Source organism: Pongo pygmaeus, chromosome 9, assembly GCF_028885625.2.
Source record: "Pongo pygmaeus isolate AG05252 chromosome 9, NHGRI_mPonPyg2-v2.0_pri, whole genome shotgun sequence".
NCBI lineage: Eukaryota > Metazoa > Chordata > Mammalia > Primates > Hominidae > Pongo > Pongo pygmaeus.
Window position 1 is genome coordinate 19,072,243 of NC_072382.2, and position 12,971 is coordinate 19,085,213.

The following is a 12,971-nucleotide window of genomic DNA, read 5'->3' on the forward strand; positions in this document are numbered from 1 at the left end:
AAATTAGCATTTTCACATTGCTGTTAATGTTGCTGTGTGTCCATTAGGGGGCAGTAGCGAACAACACAAGAATAGAGAGGAAAAGGGTACTTACTGCCACCTGCGCACAGGATCTGAAACAGAAAAAGAAAACGGAAGTCAGCAGATTCATTCAGCCATGGAAAATGCAAATCAGAAATAAAGCAGTTGAGGATTTAATAATGGGGGTGGGGTGGCAAGAAGCACATTAAGCAAAGGTCTGCTGGTCAGGGTTAGGCCATCTTGGGACATTAAACACGGGGAATCATTGCAACCTCGGGGTCAATTACAAAGGATTAACTGGGTTATGTGGGGGCTGGCGGCTGCTGACTCCCAGTGCCCAGTGTTTCTCCCCAGACACATCCCCCACCTCCAGCCCTCTCCCCGGAGCAACTCCCCAGGTCAGCACCTCCCTCCACCCACTGTGCGATAAGCTGAAGCAGAAGGACACAGAAGCAGAGACCAGATTGTCAGGGCCAAAAAAGGGGGGTTGGGTGGAGGGGTTACCAAGCCCAGCACACCCCTTCCCCAGACCCATTTCCCAGTCCTGACAGCACAGTGGAAACCAGATGTGCAGCAGAAGAAATCCACTGGGTTTGGGATTTTCATTGTACAAAAATTCATCTTCTTCTTTCCATCAGTAGGTGGCAGTAAAATTTTTTAATCACATGTCAAGCAGCTTTGGGAAGAATTAATGCTTGACACACAAGAGACCTTAAAGGTTTAGCTGACAGTGTCAGCTGGGGAGGGGAGCAGCCCTTAAGGATATTCACTGTGATCCACAATTATTTCCCTATACTTTAAAAATCTAAAGTGATTCAAGGTTGTACACTCTATTGTTTCATAAACACACCTTTTTGGTGAATAAGATTTTTTTTTTTTTTTAAGTAGGATCGTCACGAAGAATAAAATAATCAAAAAGGACCCTGGTGGAAAAAACCGTCCTCCTACTTTCCATGACACTTAGAATAAAATTCAAACTCAGCCACAGCCCACCAGCCCCTCTGGTCTCACTGCCCCCTCACATTCTTGAAACTGATTCTCCCCTAGAGCCTTTACATATTTATTCCCTCCCACAAACACACTCTGCCCAGACCTTTTCATGGCCTGCCCAAAACGCCACCTTCTCAGCAAGTCCTTCTCCGAGCAGCCATGGAAACCAACACCCCTCACTCTCTGTCCATCACTGACTCCTCCAACCACACTGTGTGCTCCACGAGAACAGAGATCTTGTCTATGCCCCGTGCCTAGAATGGTGGACACAGTAGGCACTCAATAAACAGCATGGGAAGGAAAGAACGAGCCCAGACGGGAAAAGTCTTGCCCCCAGGTCCTCCAACTCTCAAACTTCCCATTCCTACCTTCCACCCTACAGTCAAGTCCTTCGCGTCTCAGGCCTACCCTTTTTCAGCTCATCTTCCTCCTCCAGCCCCTGCCCTTCAATCTAGGCTGAGCCTCAATCCACAGTCTAGGATAGATCATAGGAGACAGGGAGAAAAAAGAGAAGTCAATAGCTAGGCAAGTCGCACAGGGCAGCAAACATTTTTTTGCCCAGTAAGGGGAAAGATTAAAGTAAAAGCACTGTGGGAGGCTATACTTGCAAACGCATTCTGAGGATAAAAAGGAACTCTAACTTACTAAGCACCTACTATGTAAGAGACACTGTGCTGGGCTCTCTACATCCTTGTCTCAGCACAGAACCATGGAGTGATGGCTAAGAGCTGGGACCTGGACTCAGACCGCCTGAAGGAAGTGGTTCAGTGCCACTGCTTCTGGCCATGTAACTGTGGGCAGGCAGCTTGCTTAATTAACCTCTCTGTCCCTCCCTGTCTGTATCTGCCAACAGGATGATCTTTGTATCTGCCTTGCTTTGGCGAGAATTAAGTTAAATGATCTATTTGAGCTGCTGTTGTCATCATCATCATCCTTACATCTTCACTGCAACCCTGTGAGGTATTCTTATCCCCATTTTACAGGTAACACCGCCGAGGCTCAGATCCTCCTGATAGAAACCAATGTGCAATCTGAAGCTCATACTCTCCCCAGCACTGTTTTCCAAAGTATTTTTTGAATAATTTATTTTCATAATTTTTTTTTTAAGAGACAAGGTCTCACTCTGTCACAGGCTGGAGTGCAGTGGTGCAATCACAGCTCACTGCATCCTTGATCCCACATGCTCAAGCGATCCTCCCACCTAAGCCTCCCAAGTAGCTGGGACTACAGGCATGCACCACCATGCCCAGCTAATTTTTTTATTTCTGTATGGGGACAGGATCTCACTTTGTTGCCCAGATTGGTCACAAGCTCCTGGGCTCAAGCAATCCTCCCACCTTGGCTTCCCAAAGTGCTGGGATTACAGGCATGAGCCACCACGTCCAGCTTTTTCTCCAAGTATTTAAATAGACCAACAACCCAGTTGCAGAGGGCATGGAGGCCCAGAGTCAGTAAGTGGCTTGTTGAAGGACACACAGCCAGAGAAGAGGCACAAGAACCAGAACCCAGATCTTGACCTCAACCACTCTCCCTTACATCTTCACAGCAAAGTCACTAGTACAGATGACCCAAAGCTTCTGCTGGCCCCCATAGCTGGACAAAAGGAGCAAACACTAAGAAAAGAGATCAAGCTCAGGACTCAGCAGTGACAGACACGGGAAGAATGCAGTACAGCCCACAGTTCTGGCCAAAGACTTCCCTATATACCCCAGGTGTGGCAGAAAACCCGTTAGTCACCCAGATGTACCCAGGAACACCCAGTGCTACCCAGGAGGTGGAAGCTTCTCTGTCCCCTTTCCTGAGGGGAAACCCCTCACCGGTGAGCCTTCCAGCCTTGTTCATTGCTAGAACTGCCCTAGAGATGGTTCTAGTTTCACATCCTCCTTTGTTTGTGCTGATAAGTCGAACCCTTTCTTTTTTCTTTTTTTTTTTTTCCTTGCCAGCAGGAAAAACCACTGCCAGTCCCAACTGTGGTTCCAGTCACAAGGATCCTCCTCCAGGCCTCAGAGAAAAAGAAACGGTTAACACGGCTTTCTGCACCATCCCAATTCAGCCAAACCTGCAGCTATGACATCAGTGGTCCACTCTGAACACTGGATTCTTCCCACTCAAAAACTAAGGCCGGGAGCAGTGGCTCACACTTGTAATCCCAGCACTTTGTGAGGCCAAGGCAGGTGGATCACCTGAGGTCAGGAGTTCCAGACCAGCCTGGCCAACATGGTGAAACCCCATCTCTACTAAAAATACAAAAATTAGCCAGGTGTGGTTGCGTGCACCTGTAATCCCAGCACTCTGGGAGGCTGAGGCAGGAGAATCGCTTGAACTGGGGAGACGGAGGTTGCAGTGAGCTGAGATCGCGCCACTGCACTCCAGCCTGGGCAACAGAGTGAGACTCTGTCTTAAAAAAAAAAAAAAAAAAGAAAGAAAAGAAAAGAAGAAAAAAAAGAAACTAAGTCATAAGGATCTTACCAGCTGCATTTACACTTAAAACTTTTAAAATTTTCCCCAACTCCTCTACATGAAAATCCTACATGTACATACACATCAAAACAGACCCCCTACGTATTCTCCCCTTCCCCTCTCTCTGACATGACTGTGTCATTAAACCTGTCTCCCAGTCTGCAAACCAGAATAACTTCTGGTTCTTCCCTCCGCTTCATTCTTTGTGGGTCACGTAAAGATGTTTCCTTGCCCAGCGCATCTTGACTTCCCCGCTTCTGTACTGTGCATATTGTAAACCAAGTCCTAATAACCTCCAGCCCTAAATCACAGAAACAACTTCATCCTAGGGCTGAGAAACACTCAGGCCATTTCCATTTTCATTTCTTGAAGCTCCAGGTGCACACACATACACACAAAATTAGGAAGTACCAGAACAGGGTTGTATCTACTGCCGTGTATTTTTGGTTTTGCTTCTGTTAGAGCAACGCCCTGACTCGACCTATAACCCCTCATTTGGAATATAAGAGGCCTTAAATGGGGGCCTTTTGTGAACACCAGTGGTGACAGCCAGGCCCTACTCCTTCATCCATATACCTGGTTGCCTCTCCCTTCAATCCACAGTAAAAAAATAAATAGAACTGTGAATTCCTCTTTCTGAAACATGCAGTATTAGCCAATATCCTAGCTGGAGCAGATGACACACTCAATGAGGGTGAGTGAGGAGAGTTTTAAAGAGTCTGTTTTCAAGGGTGAGGGTGGGGTTAAGGAAAACCAGTAAGGGACGGGCAAGAATCCTGGGGTAGCAGCAGCGAGGAAGGGCAAGGAGAGAGGCCAAGGCTGCCTCTCCTCATCTCCAACTAGGGTCTCTCGCCAGGCTGGCCCACTGGAAGCTGGAGGCCAAGGGCACCCACTGGTGTAGAACATAAAGGTCAGCCTCCTCCTGGTGGGCAGAGGAAGGTGGAGACGGGTGGGCAGAGTCTCAGGAGCACACAGAGATCTGCAGCACAGAGCTCCCATCACATCACCACTGAAAGCTCTGACAGGTGTGGACTAGGGTGGTTAAGAGGTTAGTTCAACTTCTACTGTCACGCATGAGCTCTGGCACTTGAGGGTCTCGTGGAGCCATTGGTTTCATCAGTTGTAAAATGACGCAGGGGCATCTGCAATACAGATCCCATATCTGAGTTGTCCTGAGACTCGAACAATACAAGGTTCCTTAATTCCCAGGCTAACAGCCTTCTTCTTGCCTCACTGAACCTCCAAAGCCACCACCCTTCAATTCACTTGGTGACTTCCTGTGACTGCTCCAGCCCCTAGGAGCTCTCCAGGCTCTGAGCCCCTCTCCGTCCATGCTGCTGTCCATGTTGCTAATTGTGGCCCTGCAGGGCCCCAGGCCCCAGGTTAGGTGCCAAAGATGCAGAGGGTACTTAAGGTGGTCCTGACTCCCCAAGAGCTCACAGGCAAGAAAAGCAGTGAAAGATCTGGGTGCACCAGGACCTGGTGAGCTTGGGGGATGGGAAGGGAGGGGCTTGAGGGATGGGGAGGGAGAGGTTTGGGGGTGCTTCAGGGTAATATGCAGGGGTAGAATGGGAGAAAACGACATAGTGACCCTGTGTGAGAATCGAATGCTGTTCCATTCTACTTATTATAATATTATAATAATATAATAAACCCTTTGCTACTGTCCAATCGCATGTCAGATGTTGTATTTATCATCTCATTCAAGCCTTACAATAATCCCAGCAGGGAGGAACTGTGTTTATCCCCATTTTCCAGATGTAGACACCGAGCCTTGGAAAAGTTAAGGTCCTGACCGAGCATCTTACAGCAAGTCTAAGATTCAGCCCCAGGTCAATCGGACCCCTGAAGTCCTTGACCTTAACCACCCCCAGGGAGCACTAAGCTGGTTCAACCCTGGGCAGGTCTCAACTGAGACCATGACACCCAAAGGCAGTTCCAGGGCTGCAGGTCAAAAACCCCTGCCTGTCCTGGGCCTTGGGAACAGCCCCCATCAACCCATTTGAATTGACTGAATTAAGGCAGCTTGTACAAGTTTCTCAAAAGGAGCAGTGTTTGGGGGTAAAGTCACAGGGCAGCCTGGATTTCAGCAAGTGACAAAGCTCTCCAGGTTTTCTGTTATCTACGTTGGGCTTTTAAGGATGGGTAATAAGTGACTGAATAGCACAATGGGTAACAATAGACTCTTTATCCTTCTAAAGCCAAGCCCACACACCATATGACAATAGTTATTTTTACCCACTGACGTAATTAACCAAAATGTGAACTGCTTCAAGCAATGTTTAAAATCAAATAGCAGTTTATGGGATTTGGAGCAGCATAGATTTCAACTCTGAAAGGCCATCATTCTTCCTGCTCTCCCATTTATCTGCCTTGTGAAGATTATCCAACAACTCCCTATAAAACTGGCTCCTCAAAGGTAAATCATTAAAATGACAGGCTGGGTGGGCCCTCCCACTGAACTCAGAAGCCAGACAATGAACACCCGAAAGCTTCCCCGAAGGCAGGTGTGGCATTGTGGGGTGGCCTATCTCCCGTCCAAAAGGCAGGGACAAGCAGGCCAGCAGGCAGCACAGTGAACAGTGCCCCAAGCACAAGGCATCAAGCATAGCAAGATGAGAACAGGCCGGCTTCCCTGCCTCATCTGCAAATAAACTCTCTGAACTTCATGCTGTCATCAGGGACTGTGGGGAAGGGGCAGAATAATTCACAATTCCAGGTCCCAAAAATGCCATGGAAGGCTTCGGTGGAAGGAACGAGAACCAACCACCCTGCAAAGATCCCTCTGGCTCATCTTCCCCCTTGGGGAGCTGGAGGCATGATGGCCTCTTCCAAGAGCACACAGAAAAAAGTACCCAGAAGGGCTATTTTGGTGAGGCTGTGTGGACTTTGAGACGCACAGCTGAGGGTGAACTTGGAAATCCCAGGCCAGAAGTTTCCATTGGGTATTTTTAGCAATAGAACTATTTTCTCAAAAAGACTCTTATGAGGAACTTAGGAACTACCCATACATACGGGTATAGAGTTCCATATTTCATACATATCTGTGTATGTATACACCGTGTATACACCTGGATAAAAGCAGCTGTTTCAAATTACCTTGCTTTTTACTTTGAACATAATTGATGTATAATCAAATTAAGAAGCAGATGGTTTCCAGTGAATTTTAAAATTTGATGTGATTCACTATTTGGGCAAATGTGTTGGTTGGTTTTTTTGGTTTGTTTTGTTTTTTAGTTTGTTTTTGTTTTGTTTTTTGTTTTTTTGAGACAGGGTCTCACTCTGTAGCCCAGGTCAGAGTACAATGGCACAATCATAGCTCACTGCAGCCTTAAACTCCTGGGCTCAAGCGATCCCCCAGACTCAGCCTTCCAAGTAGCTCAAACTACACGTGTCCCACTATACCCAGCTAATATTTTTGTTTTTTGTAGAAATGGGGTCTCCCTATATCTCCCAGGCTGGTCTCAAACTCCTGGCCTGAAGGTTTCCTCCACCTCAGGTTTCCAAAGTGCTGGGCAGGCATGAGCCACCACACTCCATCCTGAGCAATTGCTCTCATTACAATTTCAAATATACTCAAATTTGAGAGTGCAGGTTGCTTTTAATAAAACTGAAAGCAAATGCTTATGGAACCCCTGACACACCTCAAGGAGCACACTTTAAAAATGTGTGATCTACCTACCCTTTGACTTTATGGAGGAAGAAAGTAAGTCCCAGAATGGTCTAGCAACTCGTCCCAGAATGGTCTAGCAGCTCAACCCAGAACGCCCAGTACCAAGACTAAAATACAAATCCTGGATTCCTCCACAGGGATAATCTCTTCATCTGAAGAGAGGGTCAGAGTTGGCAATCCCCAGTCCCTATCTGAACCCTTCCTCTACCTTGTATGATAAATCTGGGGGTCCTAAATTGAGGCTCCCCTGTCTGAATCTAGCCCACTGCCATGCATTGCTTGACCTGTGATGTGTCTTAAAATCTTAAGTATTTAAAAATTAGGGAGATAGAAGCCAGGTGCAGTGGCTCACACTTGTAATCTCAGCACTTTTAGAGGCTGAGGCAGGTGCATCACCTGAGTTCAAGGGAGTTCAAGACCAGCCTGGCCTGTAACATGGTGAAACCCCGTCTCTACTGAAAAAAAAAAAAAATACAAAAATTAGCTGGGCATGGTGGCCTGTAATCCCAGCTACTTGGGAGGCTGACGCAGGAGAATCGCTTGAACCTGGGAGGCAGAGGTTGCAGTGAGCCAAGATCACACCACTGTACTCCAGCCTGGGCAACAAGAGCAAAACTCTGTCTCAAAAAAAAAAATTATGGAGATAGCATTTTTTAAATCTTGTTTTTTGGCTTCTCAGAAATACATCTGGCCACATTAAAGACATGAATTGGATCTGAGTGTCAGCCTCGCTTCCCGGGGGGAGGTGCTTGGAGTTCACAGCCATTCCCTAGTAATGTCACCCCAACGCTGAGGACAAATGGCAGTTGCCAAGCAACACTGCCCCCACGCTGTTGATTTTCTCTATCAAACATGAGCATGCGAAAGACTGAGAGGCAGTATGCCTTTCCATCTTTTTGTCCATTCCACTTATTTATGTCCCCAAATGTCCCTGAAGACATTGGTGTTTGTAACCCTTGATCAAAGTGCACCTTGCAACCAAAGTCCACGGGTTGAAATGATTAACAAACTGTTTACTTTCTAAGTGTCTCTCTTAGGAGAGGATTTCTGGCCCATGTCAGGTGTGAATAATGTGCACGATGTGAATATAAAATGTACCATTCTGCCTGCCACTACCTTTTCTCCTCACTCACGAACCGGCCCCTCACACTGCCACCACCACGACCCCCAAAAAAGAGCAAAAATCAGGGCAGAGAGTTTCAGTGCTTCAGTTGAAGAATTCTGGTTGCATGCACTTAAATCTGAATAATGAAACCACTCCATTAATCCTACCAGTTCTCTCCGGCGCCGCTCATCCACCTTAGAATACGGGTAAAAACAACTAACAGGCACCATTTACCAAATGCTTGCTGTGTTCAGGGCTAGCTCCCCATGGAATCCTCCCTTCCCCACTGCCCAGCTGGGTGTATATTCAATCCATGGCTTCCTGGTTCCCCAGGCTCTACATCCCTCCCAGAGGAGGACACCAGCTTCCAAGTTCCAGGTTCACAAACTGCCTCTGACTGACCACAAAATGCTAATCGGGTCTCTGTCTACACTCTGGCCAGAAAGCCAAGGGTTAGCCCTATCACAGGCCCACGAGGAAGATCAGCAGTGAGGTCAACAGTCCCAGATGCTTCTCACGGAACTATCTGCAGTCACCCGGGTCCTTCCAAGGCTTTGCAAACAGAAGTTCCCACAGTCAAAGGACCACCCCACCGAGTCCCACCACACTACAGAGGTAAGGAGGACAGAGACAGGGTGGGGCAGAGAAGCCGCAGGACTTGAAGTCAGGCCTGGGTTTGAAGCCTGGCACCACCACCTATTAGCAGGATGTCCCCAGACCAGTGACCTAACTTCTTGCATTTTTCACCTGTCAGTTACCATCCGCTCTGCAAGCTTGGTGAGGGGATTAGCAGCACACAGTAGGGGCTTTAGAAACAGCAGCAAATGTCCTGGACCCCAAAAGGGGGAGTCATCTGGCACCATCAGCCACTGAGTGCAGGAACTTTGAGGACAGCGGGATCCTACCAGCTACAGGAACCTGAGAAAGCCACTTACCCGCTCTCAGCAATGAGCAATGACAGGAGGGAGCTGAAGCAAAGATGGGTAAAATGCGGATCAGTACTGAACCTGAGACATGGGCACCTGGAAGTCTATTTGACCTTTTTTTTTTTTTTTTTTCTTTTTGAGACAGAGTTTTGCTCTTGTTGCCTAGGCTGTAGTGCAATGGCACAATCTCGGCTCACTGCAACCTTCACCTCCCAGGTTCAAACAATTCTCCTGCCTCAGCCTCCCAGATAGCTGGGATTATAGGCATGTGCCACTACACGCAGCTAATTTTTTGTATTTAGTAGAGACAGGGTTTCACCATGTTGGCTAGGCTGGTCTCAAACTCCTGACCTCAGGTGATCCACCCGCCTCGGCCTCCCAAAGTGCTGGGACCACACCCAGCCCATCTGATCATTTTCATAACTAAGAGAAAATGGCAAGGGGTGCTTGGGATATCTCTGTGAAACTTCCTCTACATTTTGCTGTGAACCTAAAACTGCTCTAAAAATAGTCTTTTTAAATATATATACAGTATTTACCTCATAAGACTGTTGTGACAAGTATTAAATTATATAATCTACATGAAGCACTTAGCATACGAGGGGCACACAATAAATAGTAGCTATTATTGTAATCACTGCCACTAGCATGGCCTTGGGAAGGAGAGTTCGAGCAGTGAAACACGGGAGAGGTGAGCTGCCTCACTAACATAAAGCAGGGCCAGAAAGTATCTCTGCAACACAGAAGCCTGCCTGAACAGCAGACAGGGGCAAGTCAGTGTCTTGGATTCTGCTGCATGAAAGGAGGAACTTGGGCTGAAGTTCTCAGAACAAGAAGCGACATTCTTGTCTCCTTCTGTCCATCATGGCCAGAGCTGCACTGAGCCCCCAAGGCAGCCACCCCACCTCCACCCAAGGAGCTCAATGCCCTCCACAAAGCCTCTATCGCCCCCACAACACACACCTGCCAGTGGGGTCTGCCGAGTTTAGCTGGGAGCCCAGGACCCAGGCCCCCTCTTCCCCATGTGCCAAGAAAGTCCAAGGGTGGGCTCAGACATCTCAGGTGGTGGTGATAGGTCAGCTCTTAGACAGTCTCCTGCCTACAACAGTCCCTTTCATTTAAAAGTTAGGGCATCATTCGACTTCAATTCAGACAGCACAGGAAACTCCGGCTGTTCTGCAATCCTTTTTCAACGATAACCTAAATACAACCATCAGCAAAGGCAAAATAAATTCAAGGCAAACCCATCCAGTCATCCTAAGACTTTTGATAAAATGACATCTTGGCAAATCACATTGGGCAGGTACTCTCAAGCCAGAAATGCCACAAAGCAGACACTTTTATTTGACATCCATGCAATGGAAAAAGAACTCTGAGCATCAGATAGGAGATCACTGGAGAGCTGGTGCACCAGAGCCTACCCACAATCAGAAGAGAGTGACAGGAGGAGACAGGTGATTTTCAACATCTCATCAAGCCTCATGAATGTCCTAAATCAGGGGTCAGCAAACGTCTTCTGTAATAGGCCAGACAGTAAACATTTTAGGCCTGGCAGGCTTTAAACTGTGCCCTTGTGCTGTGAAACCAGCCATCGATGATATGTAAACTAACGACTGTAGCTGAGTTCCAATAGAACTTTACTTACAAGCATTAAATGTGTATTTTATGTAACTTTCATGCATCATGAAACATTACTCTTTGTTGATTTTTCTTCTCCACCCATTTAAAAATGTATAAACTATTCTTGGCTCTTGGGCCACCCAAAAACAAGCAGTGGCTACATTTGGCCCATGGGCTATAGTTTGCTGACCCTTCCCCTAAATCATCCGTTTACCCTGGACAGAGCCACAGGGATGGACCCGCAGCAGCTCAGAGCAGGGACCATGTGGTCTGGTCCTGATTCTATATCCTGGTTCTGATGATTACTAGCTTGAGATCTGAGCTAAACTTCAATCTTCCCTTCTGAAAGGAAGGATTATGGCAGGACTCTCCTCAAGCCCTTGAGAGAATTAAGTAAAATAACATCAGGCATGAGGCAGATGTTCGAGAGAAGATAACTGTTATTACTACCATTGTTTCTAGATTTCAATCAACCCAATTTAAGAACACAGGGTCTCAATCCTTGTCTGAATTTCCAATTGGAGATTTTTGGTGGATAAGACATGGGAAGGAACAAATGAATACAGGTTATTTAGGAGATAAAATGATTTGAAATGTGGGTCCACTGGCAACAGAGGATGGTGCCTGGTGGTCAAGGCTGTGGGACCACAGCTGCCTTCTCAAAGCAGGCCCTGTGGTGTCCAGGACATATGCAGCCTGGCCCACTCTGTGAGCCTCGGCATAAGCCTTGCATTTCCATAGATTTACCTTATCCTGCTAGTTACAGTAGAAACTGTTGAGGTAAGAGAAGTTACACACTTCCTACCCACCAGAGCCTAGCTCGTGGCCTTCTCCACGAGCTCATTCAGCACCCCCAGGGAACTGGCTGGTGAGTGGAGTTTTAATGGGATTTTCAGGGCCTGGAACAGAGCTGGCCTGGCCTCTCGTGGGTCAGGCTGAATAGGCATGCGTGGACACCAAAGCCTCAAGGGCAAGCAGTGGAACTGTGTGATCAGTCATAAAGGGGACGAGATCCTAGGGACTGTCTATACCGACATCCTCTGTTTGGAGTTGAGGAAAAAGGCCCAGAAAGGTAAAGTGACTTATCCAGAACACCTGGGTCTGAAACTCATTCATTCATCCCCTTCACTGACTGTGTCCCCTAAGTCAGGCCCTTTGAGCTCTCTAGGGATGGAGTGAAAGCCCCCTAGTCTTGGGTTGCTTAAAGGCCAGCAAAAGCAAAAATAAATAAACAAACAAACAAAAAAATTCAGGCCGGGTGCGGTGGCTCATGCCTGTAATCCTAGCACTTTGGGGGGCTGAGGCTGGGGATTGCCTGAGCTCAGGAGTTTGAGACTAGCCTGGGGCAACACGGTGAAACCCCATCTCTACTAAAATACAAAAACTTAGCCGGGTATGGCAGTGTACGCCTGTAGTCCCAGCTACTCAGGAGGCTGAGGCAGGAGAATTGCTTGAACCCGGGAGGTGGAGGTTGCAGTGAGCTGAGATCATGCCACTGCACTCCAGCCCATGCAACAAAGTGAGACTCAATCTCAAAAAAAAAAAAAAATTTTCTTCAGGTGGAACCATTTAATTTGGCAAGAACAAATTTTCACATCTTACCATTTTATGTCTCCACTTGATCTTGTTCTGAACTTTTCAACATACACACTATTTTTAAAAACAACAGATGTAAATCAATGCTTCTGTAAAGGAAAGGCTGAGTCACAAAAGCAGGACTCACATTTCAGGTACATTTTTCCATGTATCAACATACCTCAAATTCCCTGAATGAGCCATGCTGTCATCCTCTACCTTGCTTCATGCTGGTCCTACTACCTAGAAAGTGAGAGCTTCCTCACTCCCTCCTTTGCCCACTTAATTCCTGCTCATCCTTCTATGAGGACGAGCATAAACTCCCCTCCCCTAGCACAGCCAGAGCCTTCCTCAGTGGGTCCACGCAGCACTCACCTCTTACCACCAGGAGCTGGAATGTCTGTGGACTGGCCTGAGACTCGATACCCCAGGCCTAGCACTTGAACTGACTGGCAGGGGGGCTGGCTGGATGGGGAACAGGAGGGTGGGCTGAAGGATGAGAGCAGGGACAGGGTCTGGGTGTGAAAATTAAATTTGATTTGGACAGCAGGAAGGAACACAGAAGAGCAATCAAGCCAAGAAGAAGGTGAGAAAAAATTTC

General features: G+C 47.4%; 1 protein-coding gene across 3 annotated transcripts in view; it reads right to left on the minus strand.

The window, feature by feature from the left end:
* Positions 1–12,971, minus strand: part of PTPRJ (protein tyrosine phosphatase receptor type J) — a 190,410-nt gene that overhangs the window by 60,892 nt on the left and 116,547 nt on the right. For all 3 annotated transcript variants that reach the window (XM_063671818.1, XM_063671817.1, XM_054439524.2), the window contains exon 2: positions 95–113. In XM_063671818.1, coding sequence (XP_063527888.1) covers positions 95–113 — 19 coding nt within the window. The remainder of the gene's footprint in view (positions 1–94; positions 114–12,971) is intronic.